Source organism: Pseudoliparis swirei, chromosome 22 (genome assembly GCF_029220125.1).
Source record: "Pseudoliparis swirei isolate HS2019 ecotype Mariana Trench chromosome 22, NWPU_hadal_v1, whole genome shotgun sequence".
NCBI classification, from domain to species: Eukaryota; Metazoa; Chordata; class Actinopteri; order Perciformes; family Liparidae; genus Pseudoliparis; species Pseudoliparis swirei.
This window is the reverse complement of record NC_079409.1, coordinates 8,870,800-8,894,168: the sequence shown is the minus strand read 5'-3', so window position 1 is coordinate 8,894,168 and position 23,369 is coordinate 8,870,800. Positions and strand designations below refer to the sequence as shown.

Below are 23,369 nucleotides of genomic sequence, written 5' to 3'. Positions count from 1 at the left end.
TTGTCGGTTGTGTGTCTCGCTGTGAAGGACTCAGATATAGCTTTGCTGCTGCAGTGTGGACTGATTGGTGCTCTGTGGGAGAACACGAGGCCCACAGCCTCAGTTCTCTACACATGTCGGTTAAATACAGACAGAACTGCTGCTCCTATACAGTGAGATATATGTGTGTTCAGGGTAAACAGAGCTCAAGGTACAAAGGAGCAGACGTTTAGCTGCAACAAAAGTCATGAACGCTTATTTTTTTAACGTAAACATAAATACATACAATATGAATACATACAGTGCGCATGTGTTCTTTTAAATGTAATCCAATGCATTCCCATCCCAGAGTGTGAACCACAAGGACGACTAATTGGTTTCTGGTGACACTTAAACCCTCTCCGATGTTCATACCTTATTACTTATGGGAGAACTATTCTTCTTCATTTGTGGCAAAAAAATAAGTAAACAAAGGTATATTACTTTCTCTATGGAGCATATTTATTAAAAAAAACAGAGATGAATCATCCATTATTCTTTATATTTTACCAAATTGGAAATGTTATTCTTACTAATTCAGCTATATCAGAATAATTAAAGGCCACCGTTCTCCTTGGATGGACAGGTTTTGTTTTTCCTCTTTCTGGCCAACCCTCCCCCTCCTTTCCTCCTCCTTCTCTCCACTCTCTCTCTCTCTCTCTCTCTCTCTCTCCACTCCTCGTTTCTCCTCTCTCCTTCTTTCCAGCTCCTCTAACAAACCCATAGCAGAGTCCCTCTGTTCTTCCACCCTGAGGCTGACCAGTGTGTCAGACCTAACCAGGGAGAGGAACAGAGAGAGGGAGAGACAGAGACAGAGATAGCGAGAGAGAGGCAAGTAGAGAGAAAGGGGGAGAGAGAGAGAGATGGAGAGAAAAGGGTTCAGTTGGGCCTTTTTCAGGGGCAACCAAAAAAAGGAAGATGAGACAGATGTACAGAGCCCGTTTCATCTCGTGGAAAAAGAAAGCAGGAGAGGCCAGACTCTTCATGCCTCTCATATTTTTATATTTGATATCTTTTTATATCGTGACCCATCACTCTTTCCTTCGATAGACAGCACTGGAGATATAATGTTGCCTGTCCCCCCCCCCCCCTTCCTCCCTCGACCCAAGTCACTCTGCAGAATTTCAAAACACAGTAGTTTCCTTTTCAATCGCGTCAGTGGCCTACTAACCTCGGCTCAGTTCTGCTGACGGGCCTATAGGCCTATAAAATAGCAGCCTCGTTGAAAACTTGTGTCAGTGTGTATCCGTCAGCCCTGTTTGGGAAGATGATGTCATGTTCCAGATCTCTTCCAAACAACATTTTTATGACCCTTTTGAAATACACTTCTAATTTTGTTTTGATCCATCTTTTCGTGGACGGTATGAAGTTGCCAGCACTGAGCCTAATGTTGCATTATGTTTGTAGCTAAAAGTAATTCCCTTAATATCATATGACTATCCACTTGTTTTTAGAGGACTCCTCAACCTGACCTTTTCCTGATTACGTGTATACTTCATTTGATGTTATCTCGGGTGGTTTATTCCAGCCGGAAAAATCAGGTGACATTATATGACAATAAAAACTCTAATACTCTAATACTAATAAAATATGCTTTACAGTGCTTTACAGACAAATGAAAATGTATAAGGCATAGAAAAAACAAGGAGACAAACCACTGAAGTTATAAGATCAAGAACATATAAGAAAATGTGAGTTTAAAGCTGCTATAATCAATATTTTTATATTAAGAAAGGATCGAGGGACTATGAAATGTGAAAGGGGTCATGAAGAGATGAACCCGCAGAGAGTTATCACCCGACTCTCAGTTCCCCTCATGTGTGATGAAGCCTTGAATACCCCGTTACACTACCTGCACCGCTGCAATCAACATGCAAAGTTAGCAGCTCGAAGAAAGTGGTACATTTTGAAGTTAAAAGTTCATCTACTTTGCTCGAGACCAAACAGAGCTTTATGGGAGTGAATATTAGACTTCATTAAACAAAGTGGCCAGAAACACAACTCCTAATGGTGGCTAATGTTCCTCTGTGTCGGCTGGACGTGTAAATAAGCAACGTTATCAACCTCATAGTGGTCATACATTGATGGTGTGTTTACAGTTTGTTTCAATTATTCCCCAAAAGGCCCAAACAAACAGAAAACGCAGGTTGATTTGTCCTTTCCGAGAATTTGGGTGTTGTTGTTTTGAAAGTCAAGCAAAAGCACCACAACCTTTCAGCCTCGAGTCTTTGCATCTTCGTAGCGTGCTGAAGACGCCAGAAAAAACTGTCCCTGAAACCCCGCCGACTCTCTCAACTGAGTGAATTATCAAAAGCTTCTGACTCACCAGCACACCAGAGTGTGCGCTTGTTTAAAAAACCCAGTGTGGGCCAACACTCCACCACATGTGGACGAGCACCACTGCAGTTTCCTTTTGAGCGGTGTTATTGTGAGTATTTACTATTGTCACCGGTAACTGTGTGATCCATCATCCAGACTGGGTTTTTATAGGTAGTCCTTTGTGGGAGAAAGGTCCTTTGTTTGGGCGCTTGTGTCCACAGTCGCTCTGTGTTGCATGTGTGTGTGTGTTTGTCTGCACTCTATCACAACCATCTTTAGGAAACAAAGTGCATTCTCTCTTTCAGCTTGATGAGATGTGTGTTAGTGTGTCTTTATGGATCCAGTCAATATCTATGGGCCCCAAATCTTATTTTGTGTGCGTGTGTGCGTGTGCGTGCGTGTGTGTGTCGGCTACCTGAACACCTGTATATTTGTGGCATATCTGCTTGAGACATGTGTGTTTACTGTGCTTGTACAATCCATTACAATCTGTGAGCATCTGTATCTGACAGTCTGTGCATGCGTGTGTGTATAAGAGTGTGTGCGTATGAGGAACAGTATTCCCTGGGCTGCTAGTTATAATGTTTCTGGGGGTGATGGGGGGAACTTGAAAGCCCTGCACTGCCCAAATCAAAACTAACAAGGAAATGATGGGGGCTCCTTTATCTCCTCTCTGGCCTGGGGGGCGAGAACGAAGGAAACTGGGGAGGGAGGGGAGGGAGGAGGAGGAGGAGGAGGAGGAGGAGAGGGGAGCTGCCTAGCTTCCTCTTTGATTTGTAAAAAATGCATTACCTCCAAAATCAAACGGAAAATTACTGCGCCGAAGCAAAACACACAGAGCAGGAGAGAGGGAGAGAAAAGGAGATGGGTGGGGCGGGGGAGCAGACCGTGGATAGGTGTGTGTGAAGAGAAAAGAGGTGGGAAAGAGGAAAGGAGGATTCACCTGTATAGCTGCACTGTTGGATGGGAAAAGGGAGGATGGATGTAGATGTAGGCGGTGTGTCGGTCGTATAGGAGAGGGAGCTGCAGAGACCCTGACAGACGGGAGCACACACATATACTGTATATATTATCCTCGGAGGAGACGAGCTTATACATGCTGTGGACCATGATGAGAACATGGCAAATGAAACAGATGATGCAGTATTGATGACCTGTAGCCTACAGGGAAGAGGAAACTTATAGATTACTACCTCAAACACAAAGAATATCTTATTGAGACAGATATACGGGATGTTTCAAGTTTTAATGGACGGACATGTGTTTTGGAAGAAAGAGATTTCTAATTGTGCAATTGAAGGCCAATGTGTGTTTTAATATCCTGGTACACAGAATTCAAAGTGATCTAACGGGCTTCGTGTAGTATAGTTTTGTGCAAAAATCCCACGTGAAAACGAAGAGGTTTTCTATGAAGACATAGCTGTTATTTGAACCCTGGTGATAACTTTGAAAGTGAGCGCAGGCAGAGACACAAGGCCGATAGAAAGAGATGAAAAATAAGAAACGATAACGTGAATGATGTGAGAAAATAATACAAAATCTGTGAGTGAGATAGGATGAATGCCAACTCTATATTTGAAGACAGAAGGAGCGGCTTGAAAACAAGAAAGATGAAGAGAGGAAGGAGAGAGTGAGAGGGGCCACAATCCAAAGGCTAGAAGCAGGGTGAGAGCGAGCGAGAGTTGGCGGGTTAGAGGGAGTCGGTCAGAGAGAGAGAAATGCCTGGAGTTAGTAATAATAATTTATACAAACACACCTTAATAATTCACGTTCCATTTCAATGCTGGAGGGAAAATCCAAAATTCACAGAGCATAATTAAATAGAGGCAGAGAGTGAAGGGAGAGATAGAGAGGCCAGCATTAAAGATACCAGTGTAGCAGCAGGGCATCGCTTCCATCTGTCTTCTGTAAAACAACCCGAATGAAACTGTGATATCCAAACTAGATCACATCTCACCATCCCCTCGCTCGTCATGGAAACCCTCCTAACCTCCTCCTGTCAGCAGACGTCTATACACATTTCTTTACGAGACGTTATCTTACTAGCTGTCATTTAATTCACACATTTTTGTTTCCGATGTGTTCAGATCAGCCGCCCGCGTAAAAAGCAGCGTGACCCGATTGGATTGATCAACTCAACAGTTTGTTGACGGCTTTCACGCCTTCACATGTGGGTTGCTTAGTTGTGGCGGAACATATTGAACTCCAGTTTGGGCCTCTTACTTTGCTGTTTTTAGAACTTTATATACTCTATTACCAGTTTATTACATGCAGCTTGGTCAGACTAATGCAGTCTAATGCAACAGACATGAAATCCACTGTTCTCATCATTGAGGAGGCTGTATAGTTTCTGGCGTTGTTGTGTTGTATTGCGTTATACTGAGAGGCGTTTCTCATTAATATAAATGCCTAAATCACATAACATAACTCAGACGCTCCTGGTGTAGACTGGAAAACCAACCTGAATAAAATACCTGAATGTAATAGTGCACATAGAGATTTTGAACTTTATGTGTATTTTTTTAATTAAAAAACTTGACCGAGCCATAATATGTATCGCAACGTCCCATTGTCTTGTGTATAATATGGTTTAACTTTAACTTGGTTCTCAAAAGTATATTTAATTCTTCCTGCTCATAAATGCACTATAGGGATGTCCACCATGTTGCATCAGACACAGCCTCAGGTGGCCACACAAGATCACATCCATCAAACACCTTATCTCGACCAAAGACATATGAAACATAACCTTGCCATATTTCACATCGATTTACGGTATGTTTTTGAACTCCTATTGCGCCCTTAGATCCTTACGCAATACCTCTATATACAAATGAAAAAAGTTTACTCTCTTCAACTCTCTTGCTGGTTAGTTGCTCTTGTTTTATATATTAATAAATACATTATTGTCTTTCTCTCTTTGTTTTGTTGCAGGTGTTGTGCAGGTATGGACTGTAACTGCGTCAGTGATCTGCTGCTCCCCCCGGTGCCCGCACTCTGGACGCCAGGTCAGTCCCACCATCAAGCTCATGCAAGGGGTATCATTTCTTTGTTTTGGTTTTGCTAAAGTCATCTACTCACGCATGTCCAGACATTCATTCAAACATACCTCTAAATTTAAATCTGGACCCTGGTCCCAGAAAATTCCGTTCTGATAAAACCTAACCGCTATCGGGAAAATCCAATTGATACATATTAAAATGCATCTCAAACTTTCAAAAGAAATAACACAACCTCACACATTGGAAAACCCATTCAGTCTCTGGTACTAATTGGTTGTATATCTAATGTTTTTACAAGGCTAGTTAGGGCCAGATTCTCTTTGGGATGATTCAAAAAAGCTGCTTAACTCCGTCTATGATGTGCATACAGTCGGCCTGCGCAGCATCAATCAGATCTCTCCCAGCGAGCTGTCATCATCCCACTGACCAATCTGTTGAGGCTAGAGGGCATTAGCGCAGACTAACATTGCTCAAGGCACGTGCTGTGATATTAAACACATCATCCCTCACCACCATCACTCATCAGTCATTCGGACAGCGATCCCCCCCGGCAACCGGCGGGACAAATGACGGGCCCTAACCTCATCCTCCCTTCTTTCCTGCTCCCTCTGTCCAGGGATCGCCTTCCCAGACTGGGCCTACAAGCCTGAGTCGAGCCCCGGGTCCAGACAGATCCAGCTGTGGCACTTCATCCTGGAGCTGTTGCAGAAGGAGGAGTATAACAGCGTGATCGCATGGCAAGGCGACTACGGAGAGTTTGTGATCAAGGACCCGGACGAGGTGGCTCGGCAGTGGGGGTTAAGGAAATGCAAACCTCACATGAACTACGACAAGCTGAGCAGGGCACTGAGGTATGTGTTTGTACACCATGTGCTGAATGTCAAGCAATAACACTGTTGGTATCAGATGAATCGAGATGTTTATCACGCCGCGGTTTACATAAATAGTTTACTCTTGTTTGGCCGAATCCCCACTTACCTCGGTCTTTTTCATGTTGGTTTAATGGAAAGATAAAGGTGGGACTTTTCCCGGGGAACGTCAATACCCTCAATTTCTCCTTATCTGTGGACATCCTAATGGAAAGTTCACCATTGAGCTGCCAAATAAAAAATTCAATAGGGATTTTAAAATTAAGCCTCAGTCTGAAATTGCTCGGACTTCTTCTTTAGAGTCGAGAACGGGGAAACAGCTCGACGCCGAACTCAGCGTTTTACACCCCCAACCGCACACCGTTTTCCTATGCAAATACACACTACCCTGACTTGTTCCCCACCCCACCCCCCCTCCCTCTGCTTTCCTTTGGCCTCTTGTTAATGGGGGCTGTCGTCAGAGTCTAATTGTTATGAATTGGCTGGGGCCACAATTAGCCTTCTTAATTAGCCTCACTTAATTGCTCAATTAAGGGCCACGGCACAATTGCCACGCAAAGCAAAACACGTACACACCGGTGCACTGGGCGCAGCCACTGTGGATGCATGCAGATACGTACACGCTGCTGGGTTTGTTGGTACCGTGCATCTGCATAATGAGGCGTTGATCGCCCGTATTTAATGCTGAGGTGGTCTAATGCATTCTGTGTTTGGTGCACTCCCCGTGGTCACTTCAAAGCAAAAGAAATGCAACCGCTCGAAGAAAAGGGGCGCGTCCGAGATGCAAAGTTTCTAGCTTGCGCCGAGACATCCGTGGGGTTTTCAATTTGCAGCATCCCAGTCCCCCCCCCCCCCCCCCCCACACACACACCCCACCCCCCACACCACCCTGTGCTCTTCCACCTGAGCACTCAGCTCCCTCGCCTGAGCCAGATGGCTCCATGTTTTGCCTTTACTGTTGATCAACCTTGCATCCTGGCAGACTGTACGCTGTGACACCTAAGTGGGTGGCACAGGAAACAGGCATGACGACGGCTCTCCGTGCCCAGCGGGAGACACCTGATGTCGTTACCGTGGAGACTTCTCCCGTTGCCTTTGTAAATGTGCTTTTCTGTTTGTGGCAGCTTCCCAGTGTCATTTACATTTAAACGTCAACCGGGTTAGATATTATAGAGTCCAAACTGCTTCTGATGCATTTAATAAATACAACGTTTACCCTAAAATGTTGTACATTGTTTTCACTTCAACAGTGAAAACCTTCTGAATAAAATATATATTCTTTATGATGTAGAAATGAGCTGTATTTCTCATTTTGAGACACCAATATTTTTTTAAGATCATGATATTATCTTTTCATTTATTTTAATGACATCACCTTTCTCATATTATACCATAATCTAACACCCATATGATTGTTTTAATTTGTATAACCTGATGCACGTTGATGATGTACGTATTTTCCTTGTTTTTGTTCTAATGTTGATGATGTGTTGAGAGCCTTTGAGGCTCAAAAGGATTCTGTTTTTTGGCTTCTTGTCTGGTAACAAATGAATAAATAACATTTCCATTTTAAAGAACCATATTGTATTGAATCAATGCAGGCAGACATGAATTGATTTGAGTAAGGAGGCGATGAATAAAAACAGTGGGAAATCAGCACAGCTCTTGTCCTACAGCGCTGAAGTTGTTTACTTATTTGCTTCTGTTAGCGATGAGACACGAAACCTTGATGCAAGCGTTATATTAATCCTTCCCTCCTCTTTTCCTTTTCCTCTTCCTTTTTCCTTTATCCCCCCACTCGATCCCTCCTTCGATATCCTCTCCTTCTCCTCTGCAGGTATTACTACAATAAGCGCATTTTGCACAAAACCAAAGGGAAGCGTTTCACATACAAGTTTAACTTCAGCAAGGTAGTGTTGGTGAACTACCCCCTTCTGGACATGGCCAACTCTCCCTTCTTTCTGGCCCAGAACCACTTCAACGGGAGCTCCACCGCTCCAGACTGCAGCCCCGAGGTACGGAGGGGAGGACGAAGGGACTGGAAGAGGGTGGGATTGGCAGAGGGATGTATTTTGTAAGATAAATAAAGTATCAATCTTTTTTTTTTTTATTAATAGAAATCCATGACACATTTGAAAAATTAGCTTTCGTAGAGACAGAAATCAAAATCATACCCATAATTGATTTAGCGCTTTAATTCTGTGTGTCAAAAATAGCCGGTAATACAAATTGCATTTAAATGCACAGAGAATTAAAAAATGGAGAAAACTGGAACAAAAAAGAAAAGAAGGAGAAATAGCAAGACATAGTGCTCAACTCCTTAATTTTTTCTGAAAAGTAATTTAATTCAGGTAACTGAAATCCATTTCACTCAAGTGATTTTGCTGTTGTATTTCAGGCGCCTGCTGTGCGTTGACCTTTTTACAAGAGAACGAGTGGTAATCATCATGTCTCTCTTTTACTCATTGCCTCTAATTTTGATCATCATAGAATACTTAAAGAAATAACATTTTTGTATAGCGCTAAATAGTACCAGAACACAATTTTTGTTTAATAGATTTCCGACTTCTTTTCAGGTGATTTAATAATTAGAGAAAATAAAACACTGAACCATTCTTAATGTGTTTGTCTAAACTACATCAAGACACAACTGTGAGTCTTTCCTTTATTACTTTGAAGTAAGTTGCAGTGTGCGGCTAATTATATTTTAAAAAACTAATGTCCTAGAAAGTAACAGGTAACTTGAAAGTACAGTACGAGAGATTCTTCCATCATTTGTCTGCGCTTCCCTTAAGATGGGATAAGGAGACACAGTCTTTGAAGGAGACAGTGGAGGAGGACGGTTTTAACTTGTCCTTAAAACAAAAGAAGACGTTATCCCCTCCGCCTCTCATCCGACTCCGATGGCGTATCCATCTGTCATCGATTGAAAATGAAAGAAATGGAAAGCAAAGGGGTCGCGTCAGATCAGATCAATGGCGGGTCATTAATGCGGTTTGTTAAGCAACGCAGATCTTGCAGCTTGGGAGTACAGTCTCGCCTTTCAAACTTGGGGCTGCGGGGGTGACAGATACTATTGATCCAAAGTCCTGCTCGGGGGTGGAAAAATCCCCCCTTTGTCCCCTTGATTCCTGAGATTCAAGCGTTACCTTGCCTCCTTCTCCTTCACATATTTTACACATTCAAAAAATACATGTGCACACACGGACACACACACACACACACTACATGCACAGCTGCCCTACATCCTGAATATACAGGACTGTCTCAGAAAATTAGAATATTGTGATGAAGTTCTTTATTTTCTGTAATGCAATTAAAAAAACAAAAATGTCATGCATTCTGGATTCATTACAAATCAACTGAAATATTGCAAGCCTTTTATTCTGATTTATTGCTGATTATGGCTTACAGCTTAAGAAAACTCAAATATCCTATCTCTAAATATTAGAATATCATGAAAAAGTATACTAGTAGGGTATTAAACAAATCACTTGAATTGTCTAATTAACTCGAAACACCTGCAAGGGTTTCCTGAGCCTTGACAAACACTCAGCTGTTATAAATCTTTTTTTTTACTTGGTCTGAGGAAATATTAAAATTTTATGAGATAGGATTTTAGAGTTTTCTTAAGCTGTAAGCCATAATCAGCAATATAAAAAAATAAAAGGCTTGCAATATTTCAGTTGATTTGTAATGAATCCAGAATGCATGACATTTTTGTTTTTTTTATTGCATTACAGAAAATAAAGAACTTTATCACAATATTCTAATTTTCTGAGACAGTCCTGTATGTCATTCTCTCAGATCTCAGTCCTATTCGTCCTGCGTCCCTTCATGCAGGGCGAATGCCCACAATCCCTCTCTCCCCGTCATTTATCCTTTGTGCCCAGGATCTTAATCGCTGGTCTCCATTTGACTCTGTACTCTTCCTGCCTTTGAGTCTCTGAGCCTCTCTGTCCTCCTACCTCCTTTTTTCACCCCGAGTCCCATGACACCCCTTTTTATCCTGTCCTTGCTGCGACTCTGTCACTGTTTGCATCACACTCTGCCGGGCGCCGCTGCACTGTGTAAAGTCCTGAGTTGACAGCAGCGCCCTGCCATCAGGGTGGATGTGTAGCAATATGTGCGCTCTTCATGAGAAGTACACACACTAATTCATGTATTTTTCCCATTTTTCTGCCCCTCTTTGTCTCAGGCCATACAGTCTCTGTTTCCTCGTTTGCCAGACTCCGGCAGGGGAACGTCCCTGTTTGATCGAGGCACCACGGCACCGGGGCCCGAAGGAGACAAACTGAGACTGGATGCATTCCCCTTCCTCAGTACAGGTAAGCCAAGAAAAGTTTGTCAAAAGTGCCAGAGCAAAAAATAGGAATCTTTCTGTATCCCGGAGACTTTTTCGCGAGAAGAAAGAGCGCTTGTACAGAGGGAGCATGGGGAGATATAGGCAGCACACAGACCTCCTTAAACAAAGGGAGGAGGAGAATGTAGAGGGAAAGAGGAGAGGATTGAGGATATGGGGAGGCATGAACATTTATTGTTAAAGGAAATAAGAGAGATGGCTGTCCCATCGCAGCCCGCGGTGATGTTGTGTTTCAGGTGAGAAGAGGCCAGGTTAGCTCGTGAATTATACATTTCGCGGCGCTGATAAAAAAATACGCGGTGGAAGCTGAAGAGATAATACACCTTTCCAGGATGATTATCCTCGTTTGTCCTCTCCTCTCTCTCTGCATATAGGCGTCAATGAACACAGCGTTGATTTGTGTGCGATTGCCTAATTGTCAGTATACGTGTGTTTGCACTCTATATGTGCATCAGAATGTGTATGAATGAGCAGAGCTACCGCGGCAGTGTGTAAACAGATGTACTCACACACACTCGCATGCACTCCCCCCATCCTTACCGACTCTGTTTGTCCTCAGGTCCTATCCCCCCCCCCCTCTTTCCTTCTCACCCTCCTCTCCCTCCCATGTGTCCCTGCTGTCCTAATCCCTTCCCAGGCAGGAAGGCCCTAATTGAGGGTACAGGCTTCAGTTTGTGGCCTGTGGGCGCCCATTACTGTGTTTTCATAAGCAAGTGAGGCCTGCCTGACTGATTCAATATTCATGTGTCTGCCAGCTACTCCTGGCCCAGCACGCAGAGACTTCACCACTGTCAAATTAGCCCTGCATAGTAAATAACAGAGTGAAAGAGAGAGTGAGGAAGACTGAGAGAGGAGGAGGGTGCAGCAGAGAGAGAGAGAGAGAGAGAATCCTGAAGTTGGTTCTCAGTTGGAAGGAGGTAGAGAATGTGGAGAGGCAATGCTTTTGTTTGTACATTAAAACTGAATTATTAAGTGATACGGCGCTATATTTAATTCGCCACAGCGTGTGTTCTTTGGCTTAATCGAAAATGATCCGGTGACATGTCAAAACATTGTGGGGCCAAATCCGTCAGGTACCTCTGGAAGTACACGGACCAGGCTGCCGATGCATTCTTCATTTCTCCGCTACATGTTGCAACAAGGTGACTGTCACCACTGTGATGGTGTGTGGCCGTCCGTCTCCGGTTTTTAACAAACAGATTGGGAAGATGTGAACGCTTTATTAGATGTTTATTTTTCAGTGCAGTGCAGAATCTTTGTGTTCACATCTTGTTGTCAGCAGTGTGAAGTGGGTGTACATCTCAGTACTGGCATGCAGAAACGAACCATGGGGGGGGGGGGGGGGGGTTATGTGTGTGGGTTTTTTTTAAGCAGCCGTGCCAGAATTGGCCCCTGTGGCTTCTGATTAGAATTGCTAATACCGATGAGCATAATTAGTGAACATTCTTGGATGTTGTATGTCAAGAAACCTTTGGCCCTTCTGAGCGCTAACCTCCATCTCTGGATTGACTCTGTTCTAGGTGCACCGTGCTACACCAAACCCCCATCACTGCTGGGCCCGTACCCCCGCAACCCACCCTTCGACTACCCCTGGGGCTTCAACCCCTACCTCCCAGGGGCCTTCTCCCTCAATAACTGCCCCAAACTGCCCCCTGGCTCCCTCTACCCCTCCCAGTTTTACCCAAACCCTTTGCAGAGCAGCCTTTCCCAGCTGCCTCACCCCTTCTCCTCCCTGCTCCCCCCAGGGGAGGCAGGTGGGGGTGAGAGGGGAGCAGCGGCGGGGCAAACCGGAGGGACAAACGGCACAGCGGGTGGTCAGCCAATCAGACTCATCATGCCACCTTACCCCGGGAGCCTGTCATTGGGTCGGACAGACGTTGGCAACGGGGCGTCATTGGGGGAAAGAGCGGAGGCCAATCCTCCAGCCACGGCGCTGGGTCTGGGGCTGGGAGCCATCGGCCTCGGAGCCGGGGCAGGGACAGGCCGGCAAACCACCACAGAGAGGAGAGGAGGGGTGAAGCTGGACCCGGAGTCAGACTCAGACCTGGAGATTACAGATCTGAGCGACAGCAGCTCGGAGAACGAAAACGAGCATGAGTCCAGCATCGGGAAGGAATCCAGGCTGGCGAACCGATCTCAGATAGTGTTGGATGGAAAGAAAGGGAGCGTGCTGCCACCCATCTCCTCTCTCCCCCCGACAGCGTCCCCACATCCCCTGAAGAGGCCGATGCCCATCAGTCCCCCACCCCCGTCCCTGCCTCCATCACTTTCCCCCTCTGTGGCTCTGCATGACAGACACAAGGAGAAAGAGACTCTCAAAATGAAACACAGCTAATACATTTTCTCCCGCGTCCACCATCTCACCAGACTGTGCTCTGACTGACTCTCTTTTTCTCTCCTTTCTTTCTCTGAGACACTTTTTTTTTTCACTTTCAATTGTAAACTCTCCAATCCCTCTCTTTAGATGTAGAAAAAAAAGGCAGTGGTGTTCTTAACTTCAGAAATGACTGTTTCCCTGTTTGCTGTGTGAGTTGTGAACTTGCCTGCAGACCATCCCACTACCGACTCGTCCATCTTAGAAGATGTGAGGCGTACAGTGCTGTTGACTGTCTGCATCACCAACGTGTCCTTTCTGTGTGGATCTCTTGCACCAGATGATCGCTTCATGGTTTGTAGACTTGTTTTACACGTTGCATGCAGAACTCTCCAATGTGCTGTCTGCGCGGCTGTGCTATGACAGCAGGCGTGAGGTGGTAAATTGCAACGCAGCAATGTCTGCCTTGACCAACATTAACAAACAACATCCCAACACAACAACAAATAATGTTCACATCGATCCAATTTTACAGATTTGTCCTGTAATATTTGTTATTTGGACTATACATATATAATCACTGACTTTTGAGACATAGTCAAATACTGCCACCTAGTGGTCCTTTCAGTCCATGTCTCTTTAAATGAAATCATCTTCCCTTCGTAATCCTGTGAGTAAAATTGTTACCCTTACGTTTTTTTTGCACTTACTTTTAAATGATATATTGTTTCTTGCGGGTTAATTTAAATGTTAAAATCCATATTTCTACTAGTGTCAACTGTAATAGTCTATGAATATTTATTTTGTCCTGTGGTTCAAGTATTTCCTGCACATTTTCTAAAAGTAAAGAAAAAGAGAGCAGAAAGAGCTGGACCAACCTAGAAATTTGTATGCATATTTCAGTGTATATATTTTATTATGGTGTATATTACATTTAATTATTATTCACTATGATAAGATTTAGCTGTATTGTTGTGATTTAATTCAGTATTTAAACATGTTGGAAAAATTATAAGCTTAGGTGTATCAAAGTTTAAATTATTAATGGAAGACGATCTGCACTCTGAAGATGTTTTTCTATGATTCACACTGGGAATTGTTTCTGATTTTCTCGACTCCAATTAATTGTGCCCTTTGGTCATCTTTGCCAGATGCCCAACACACAAACCTTTTGGGTTTACAAATATGCCAGTAGACTTATTTTTATAGTTACCATTCACTCGGTGTAACTGTACTGTAATTAGTCAAATGTGAATAATATTGGTCTTTGCATTTTCTTTTTTTAAATCCTCCACCGTTTTGATTATTTTTTCAATCAGTGCTTTTTGTCCATGCCAGCAGCAGGGCAATCGGTTTCGCTTGAGGATATTAGAAAATAATAAAATATTCAAAAACTGTTTATGTTTGCTCTAACCAGATGTAATGACCAACATCCTGCCTCCGGCCGTTTCCCAGCACAGAGTGAATGCATCACCATTATTGTACAGCTTCATAGCCTTTATAGCCTATGGTTTGTCAAACAGTGGCGGTGTACGATTAGTTGTGAAAGCTCTATTGTAAAGTTAATGTAAAACTCTATGTTTGTTGAGTTGCTACAGGAAAGGCCTCCAGTCACCTCCACGTGGAGTACACCAACCTACAGCTGTAAATACTGTTTCCTTTGTGTGTGTATGTGTGTGTGCACATCCAAAAATGACAATGCAGTGGTTTAACCTGTCATCTCTCTTTGTTTTACTGTAAAGAGGAAACATGGAAAGTGCAAAAAAGAAGAAAAAGAAGAATATCTTCAAAAGCAATAAACATTATTCTGGATAGTGGACTGTTTGTTTGTTGAATGGATTTGTTTAGTGAATTTATATCTTAATGTTAGAAATGAAATGCATTCCAACACATTTTATACATGCCATTGACACCTTCATAAAACAGATGCATATTATTTGTACATCACAGTATATTTAAATATTTGGAATGAAATTACATTTTCTATCTGATCACTTTATATATCTTGTAGTTAATAAATGAATAATCTTCCAATTTAGAATTGTGTTTACTATTTCTGAATTGCATTGATGCACATGATGTACATCTCAAGGAAGAGCTGCATTGTAGAGATATTAAGAACTAGAAAATGCATTTCCTTCTGAAAATGCGTTGGAATGCTAAACATCCTAAAGCTTGAAGCTGAAAAATAAAAAATAAATTGCTGAAAAAGGTTTGAAAATAGCTGAAATATGAAATGAATAACTGAAAATGTCTGAAAATAGCTGAAATATGAAATGAATAACTGAAAATGTCCGGAAATATCTGAAATATGAAATGAATAAGTGAAAATGTCCGGAAATATCTGAAATATGAAATGAATAACTGAAAATGTCTGGAAATAGCTGAAATATGAAATGAATAAGTGAAAATGTCTGGAAATATGAAATTAATAACTGAAAATAGCTGAAATATGAAATGAATAACTGAAAATAGCTGACATATGAAATGAATAACTGAAAATGTCTGGAAATAGCTAAACATGTCTGAAATTAGCTGAGATATATATATTTTTAAAGCTGAACATAGCTTAAAATAGCTGCCAACAGATAATAGGCTGAACATAGCTTAAACATCTGAACATATCAAAAAGGGAAACTTCCTGCTGAAAATGTTGAAGCACAAACATATTGGGTGGAAATGTATAACTGGAAAAGATAAGCAACACTTTATCTTCTAAATATTCAAAGATATGAATCACAAACCAAGAAATAAGAGAGGGGGAAAGTCAGACATGAGAACCAGAGAGAAAAATAACTAAATAAATTGAGAGACAGGAGAAAAATAAATGAAAAAAGAGAGGGAGAAACATCTAAACACTGAGTGGATTGTCTACAAAGCATTTGTTAAACCCTGTCAAAAAAACCACGATCAAATCACCAACATGGTAGAATCAATAGAGAGGAAAGATTGAGCCGAACGCGCAGATATGTTTGTTATTTTTGTGGGTTAAATGAGACCTGAGAAATTCAAATGTTGGTGCTCTTCTAATATCTCTCCACATATAGACACACACGCACGCGCACGCGGCCACGCACGCACACACAAACGTTAGTCTGTGTGTGTGAGGGGGGGGGGGGGGGTTCAAAATGTATGATCAACAAGATTGTGTGTGAGATCTGCCACTGATTCAGACTAACCTGAAGATTACAGATCTGAGCGACAGCAGCTCGGAGAACGAAAACGAGCATGAGTCCAGCATCGGGAAGGAATCCAGGCTGGCGAACCGATCTCAGATAGTGTTGGATGGAAAGAAAGGGGCATGCCACCCATCTCCTCTCTCCCCGACAGCGTCTAGATTGAAGAGATGCTCATCAGTCCCCCCCCGTCCCCTGCCTCCACTTTCCCCCTCTGTGGCTCTGCATGGAGACACTTTTTTTTCACTTTCAATTGTAAACTCTCCAATCCCTCTCTTTAGATGTAGAAAAAAAAGGCAGTGGTGTTCTTAACTTCAGAAATGACTGTTTCCCTGCTTGCTGTGTGAGTTGTGAACTTGCCTCAGACCATTACCGAATCTTAGAAGATGTGAGGCGAAAGTGCTGTTGACTGTCTGCATCACCAACGTGTCCTTTCTGTGTGGATCTCTTGCACCAGATGATCGCTTCATGGTTTGTAGACTTGTTTTACACGTTGCATGCAGAACTCAGCAATGTCTGCCTTGACCAACATTAACAAACAACATCCCAACACAACAACAAATAATGTTCACATCGATCCAATTTTACAGATTTGTCCTGTAATATTTGTTATTTGGACTATACATATATAATCACTGACTTTTGAGACATAGTCAAATACTGCCACCTAGTGGTCCTTTCAGTCCATGTCTCTTTAAATGAAATCATCTTTCCCTCGTGAGCCTCTGAGTAAAAATGTTACCCTTACGTTTTCACTTACTTTTAAATGATATATTGTTTCTTGCGGGTTAATTTAAATGTTAAAATCCATATTTCTACTAGTGTCAACTGTAATAGTCTATGAATATTTATTTTGTCCTGTGGTTCAAGTATTTCCTGCACATTTTCTAAAAGTAAAGAAAAAGAGAGCAGAAAGAGCTGGACCAACCTAGAAATTTGTATGCATATTTCAGTGTATATATTTTATTATGGTGTATATTACATTTAATTATTATTCACTATGATAAGATTTAGCTGTATTGTTGTGATTTAATTCAGTATTTAAACATGTTGGAAAAATTATAAGCTTAGGTGTATCAAAGTTTAAATTATTAATGGAAGACGATCTGCACTCTGAAGATGTTTTTCTATGATTCACACTGGGAATTGTTTCTGATTTTCTCGACTCCAATTAATTGTGCCCTTTGGTCATCTTTGCCAGATGCCCAACACACAAACCTTTTGGGTTTACAAATATGCCAGTAGACTTATTTTTATAGTTACCATTCACTCGGTGTAACTGTACTGTAATTAGTCAAATGTGAATAATATTGGTCTTTGCATTTTCTTTTTTTAAAGTTTGATTATTTTTTCAATCAGTGCTTTTGTCCATGCCAGCAGCAGGGCAATTTGAGGATATTAGAAAATAATAAAATATTCAAAAACTGTTTATGTTTGCTCTAACCAGATGTAATGACCAACATCCTGCCTCCGCCCGTCCCAGCACAGAGTGAATGCATCACCATTATTGTACAGCTTCATAGCCTTTATAGCCTATGGTTTGTCAAACAGTGCGATTAGTTGTGAAAGCTCTATTGTAAAGTTAATGTAAAACTCTATGTTTGTTGAGTTGTTGTTTTACTGTAAAGAGGAAACATGGAAAGTGCAAAAAGAAGAAAAGAAGAATATCTTCAAAAGCAATAAACATTATTCTGGATAGTGGACTGTTTGTTTGTTGAATGGATTTGTTTAGTGAATTTATATCTTAATGTTAGAAATGAAATGCATTCCAACACATTTTATACATGCCATTGACACCTTCATAAAACAGATGCATATTATTTGTACATCACAGTATATTTAAATATTTGGAATGAAATTACATTTTCTATCTGATCACTTTATATATCTTGTAGTTAATAAATGAATAATCTTCCAATTTAGAATTGTGTTTACTATTTCTGAATTGCATTGATGCACATGATGTACATCTCAAGGAAGAGCTGCATTGTAGAGATATTAAGAATTAAAATAGTGAAGTTTGATTTTATCAGCAAATTGAATGTATGTTAAAACAACACATATTATATCCTCAGTTAAATAGATTACCAAAAGCATTAAGTACATGATTAGAGAATGACTGATACAAATATAATATATTCTAATGCTAATAGTGTCCTGTTTTTACATTGCGACTTGCTCCTACTTTGGTATATTAAAGTTAATGTTTTCAAGATTTAACTTTTAGTCTAATCGATACTCTATTTTACACATTAATAATTCTAGTAATCATAATACCCTCTGAGCCATGATAAAGAAGGAGCCTACATTACAAGGATACCTTTAGAAAGTGTTCATTCAGACACATTTTATTACTTAAACGTGGACTTTTACAAACTCTGTTGGCCTTATGTTGTGGGCTTTTATTTTATTACTTTTAAATTGTATTATAGGCGTCTACCATTCTTAGAATTAACACTTGAAACAGAAGTTAATTTAACACTTTCAGACTAAAGAAATATCCTTACTTTCAACTCCTTTGTCATTTGCAAACACAAAAACGTTCACCCCCAATCAGGAACATACTAGTTTGAATGCATAACTGAGACTCACTGCATCTACAAATATTATATCCCGAGTGAGGGACACACACCGTCAAGCATAGGCCATACTTTACTTTATTATCAAGTAGATTTGCACAATTTGAACATTAAGGGCACCATTGAGGGATGTTTGTCCAACCTCTCAGGCAATGAAACAACCTCATGATCATATGTCTATCCGATCTATGATCTTAAATCGCCGTCTATGACACAAACATATGGAGTAAACCTGATGGGAAAGCAGACAGCAAATCGTCTAGGTCCTCTTTATATTGAAATGAATTCCCAGTCCAGCAGCCATTGATGTCATGTGTTAAGACTTTGCCAGGTTTGAGTCCTTCATGTCTGGCTTTAAATAGGTAGATAACAGCATAAACTCTGCATTGCTGTGTCAACCTGTAATGAACGTCAAGCCAACATGGACCAGAAGTCATAAAAATGCTTAATATTTGAACATCTACAATTTCATAACATCTGGTTATGATGAAGTTCATGTGCAGAGCTTGATGTGAGATTATTTTGTCATCAAGGTCAATAATTAACCTTGAAACTCAAATGCTGTGACATTAAAACCTTAAGAATATATAAAATAGACATGCAGTTTTATGGCATATTAGTTTGAGAGTTTGGGTCAAATTGTGAGGTCAGTCCAGTAAGTATAACTCCAGACAATAAAGGGACCATGTCATGGTTAACTTTCGCCACAAGGTAGCGCAAACAGACTAGAATAGCAGTGAGACAAGGAGAGAAAAGGTAGTAAAGTTATATTCGGGCAATTAACTCTGTAAACAGTGGCTTTGATTAGAGGGCAGGCAAGTCCTTTATGGTCTGTAATCTGTTCATGGCTTCAACCTCTTGTGTTAATTATAGTTATTCAATAAATATCATAGCACGTCAGCTGTGCAAAAGAACATACAAGTAAAGATATGTAGGCTATGGTTAATACAATTAAGGGCGACATTCCAACTACACTCTTGATTGTGTCGACTAATCGAATATTTGATATAATCGACAGGAATTTCTCCTCAAAGAACATTACACACAGCACAATTGCATATGTTATGTGTACCAGAGAGTTGATCTAAGTTTCATTCAGAATGAAAAAGGCATGACAAATTAAAATCAACTCCAGAAAGCATTGTGACTACGACCAAAATGACCAATTTGTTGACTAAGCGACAAAGAGGCGGCAACCCTACTCTATACAGGCTGTCCAGGAGAGTAATATAAAAATAAAGACATATCAGACATTAACGCAGCTTTACGTTACATGCTTCCTCAAAGTTCATGTAGAAAATTGCCTCATACTTATTAAAAATCAGTAAAATGTTGCAAAGAACATTTACAACACTTCTACATACTATCTCTAAATATGTCATGAGAACGTAAATGTTTCCCAACAAACTACGTAAAAGCGTAAGAAACACGTACAGGTTGAGGACCTCAATGGGGACGACTTACTGTGTAACACATTGCGGAAACAAGCCGTTTTTAGACGGCATACTTGTGTTTGTAAACTTTGACAGTCGAGCTGTAAAACACAAATAAGCTCAAGAGTCTGGCCAACGTTACATTGTAAACAGTTTTTGGGTGGTTATCCGACACATTATTCTACAACGCCAAATCGTTACTTTGTATCCACCGTCAGTTCGTTGATCACCCTCTGTGTGTGTGTGTGTGTGTGTGTGTGTGTGTGTGTGTGTGCGCGCGCGTTTGTGTGCGCGTGTTTTTCACGTGTACTTCCGCATACAATGTTTTTTTTCCCCCACTGACACACGGCAACTTTCGAACAGGAAACCTATTTGACGCTTCGGCTGTCGCTGTCTCTGTATTCACTGGTAAGTGTTGTTTCAACAGTAACGCGGACGAGCCCGATGGAGAGTTTTAACTTTTGTAAAGCTTTGTCTGGGAAAACTTAGAGCCGTCCTGGGTGTTTGTTTCACCGGAGAGAAACGGCGTATTCCTCGAGCCCCTCCGCTGCCCGAGGTGCAGACGGTCGCTTTCCGCAGACGGCAGCGCTGAGCTCGGCGGGCTGCGCGCGACACGGCTCGTGCTCTGTGGATAATGGCTTTGTTTAACATTGTGCTTCATTAATGTAGCATTGGAACAAACAAAACTACTTTTATTCTAAAATTTGAAGTGTGCGCTCGAAGCAGTTCTCCCAACTTCAGGTGGCAGAGTTGGCCCGTGTGAATGTTCTAGCAAAGCCATGAAGGGCTTTATGACTTGTGGGTCTTATACCAAACTACAAATCACTTTAATATTCCCAAAGAGGTATTGTTTGAGTTTATAGCCGGTGACCTTGGGACATGTTATGTATTCGTATAGTCTTTGCAAGAGTGTCATGCTGACATTAACCATATGTTATGTTTTTTTTCTTTTTCATAAAATAAATATAGTTATAGAATATGAACTAGCTAGTTTTTATTTATTTTTCTTTAAATCCTGTTTTTGGTTGTTTTCTGCTCTACCAATTTGAAACAACGGTTCTCGGCACAGTGATTAGAGGCTTATTCAACATCAGTGCCAGTTAAAGCATTTTGTTTTCCTGTTATTTACTTGTCAACACTGTTGTGGCACAGTGTGGAACGTATGATGACACGAGTCCCTCCCACTCCCCCCCCCCCCCCTCCTCCACTATAGCCTCCAACGACAAGTCACTCATCTGATCATCCTATAGAGTGGGAGTTCCAGTCCAGACTGTGTTCAGTCATTAGCGTCTGCATATGATTGATGATCCATGATGGTTTTGCCTCGTGTATCAGAGGACGTTGCCTTTGCAAAATAGGCGAGAGTTTCCTGCACTCACAGGAAACTGCAATTACTGTACATCTAGTGTGGTTTCGTTATCTCACTGCAGCCACTCACTACAGATAGGACCACAGATAGGAGGCTGCCACAGTGTGGTATAGTGCTTGCCAGTAAGCCGTGGTGTTTTCATGCATCATTGCTCATAAAACAATGTTGTTGGCTTAAAAAAAAAAACAATTGTTGCCATGTTGCCAAGCCAGTTTGACTTGTCTGTGGCTCTGTGACTTTCACTCATCTGAGAGGGGAGGGGGGGGGGGGGAGTAGTCTTTTAAGCACGATCTCTGCAACAAACTCATAATTCCAAGAACGTTTTAATAACGAGACGGTTTGCAAGTCACTAGACGTGTGTGTGTGTGTGTGTTAAGGGCGTTGCAGTTGGCAGTTTCCGAGACTGTGATGCGTTCCCAGCCAGACGCTGCACCCCAGAGGCCCCATGTGGAGCAGGGCCCTGCCACTTCCTGTTACGCTCTGCTAGACTAGAGGAGCCCTGCACTTGTCCTCTCTCTCTCTCTCTCTCTCACACACTCTCTCGCTCTCCATCTCTGCATTTTACAAGTGCAGGCTTGTCTGGAGCCTAAAGGCTACCTTCTCTTCCTTTTAAAGGAATGTTGGCTATTTAATCTGAGTTGCTGTGCTACTCTCTCTCTCTTGTCCTATAGGCCTATGTAAACTCACCCACATCTGCTGTCTCTGAGGGTAGGAAAGTAAACTCGGATAGAGCTGCAGTGAGCCATCGTTGTGAGCCTCGGTGAGAAATACCCAATAACTGAAATGACAGGTAATGGCAGCCACAGTGGAACAGCCAGGGGGTGTCCTGAGGGCCTGGAGCCGTGTTGCAGGCCAGCTAATAATTTACTGTAGTCAGGCCTGGACTTCAAAGGGAACACAGGTATTCTCCTCTGGCTGGAGTTAGATTGACGCACAGGCAGCAGATAACGAGAGACAGAGTGGACCGGGCTTCTTCTCTCCACGGGTCAGCGGTGAAATCTACTGATTCCTCCTGAACGAGTTCAGTGGGTGAGGTGGGGTGAGGTTCCAGAAGTGTGTGTGTGCATGTGGCAGGGCTCAGGAACGGGGCTCATGCTGTACTACGCAACTATACCTGAAACCACAGCTAATCTCATCTCATCAAGGTGACATGGTGTCAGGTGTCACTGTGTGTTTCTGTAACTGTTTGAACCGACTACTCATGGATACATAAGCATTATGTTATTATAAATGGATGAAGTGATATATATATATGTATGTATGTATATATATATATATGTATGTATATGTATATATATATGTACATATATATATATATATTGCATCAGTGTGATGATGTACCATGCTTTGTCCGGTATCTCATGGACTATTTCCTCATTATGGGTCAAAATCTGAAAATGATCACAATGCAGGTGACCTTCATTCAACCCTCCCTGCCTAGTAGACTCCCACATGTTTGTAGCATCATGCCCATAGCTTCTGATGCCAGCTTCATACTACACAATATGTCAGTCGGTTTCGATGGTCACTGACTCACATTCAAGAGTCAACATTTTTGTTGTCTTGATTTCCACGTTGGGCTTCGGCGAATAAGCTTGCGGTCTTTTACGTTGCCACTTGATGTCCTCCGGAAGTAGGTGCTCGGAACAGATTTCCATGAACAAAAAGGCAAACAAACCTGGTGGTCTATACGATGCTGGCTGACTTGTGTTCGGAAAAGCGGAAAACCGCAGAAAGAAACCGACTGTGTTCTCGCCTCTGTTTCGCCGTTAGTCTGTCGTGATGCGCCGTTGCTCGTCCTCCAGTATGACTTACTCTACGGGATGAAACGATTGTCGCGCCCAGTGCCCATAGTCATTCCTGACACACTTCATCTGCGGGGTTTGGCTATAATCATGCTGTATCGTGTAGTCTGAACTCTGCACAA

The 23,369-nt window shown here is 41.9% G+C and overlaps 2 protein-coding genes across 3 annotated transcripts in view; both read left to right on the top strand.

Moving 5' to 3' along the window:
* The first annotated feature begins 5,284 nt into the window (after positions 1-5,284).
* Positions 5,285-12,906, top strand: erfl1 (Ets2 repressor factor like 1). The gene is made up of 5 exons (XM_056443757.1): positions 5,285-5,345; positions 5,956-6,190; positions 8,046-8,223; positions 10,407-10,536; positions 12,092-12,906. Exons 1-5 carry the CDS (start codon positions 5,285-5,287, stop codon positions 12,904-12,906), a joined length of 1,419 nt encoding a protein of 472 aa, XP_056299732.1.
* Positions 12,907-20,400: 7,494 nt separating this feature from the next.
* Positions 20,401-23,369, top strand: part of arhgef1b (Rho guanine nucleotide exchange factor (GEF) 1b) — a 40,331-nt gene continuing 37,362 nt past the window's right edge. For both annotated transcript variants that reach the window (XM_056443748.1, XM_056443747.1), the window contains exon 1: positions 20,401-20,481. The gene's annotated coding sequence lies outside the window, so the exon portion shown is untranslated. The remainder of the gene's footprint in view (positions 20,482-23,369) is intronic.

Coding starts and splice junctions, on each gene's coding strand:
- erfl1 (XM_056443757.1), top strand. CDS start 5,285: ATGGACTGTAACTGCGTCAGTGATCTGCTGCTCCCCCCGGTGCCCGCA. Junction 8,224..10,406: donor CTCCAGACTGCAGCCCCGAG/GTACGGAGGGGA, acceptor TCTTTGTCTCAG/GCCATACAGTCTCTGTTTCC. Junction 10,537..12,091: donor ATTCCCCTTCCTCAGTACAG/GTAAGCCAAGAA, acceptor ACTCTGTTCTAG/GTGCACCGTGCTACACCAAA.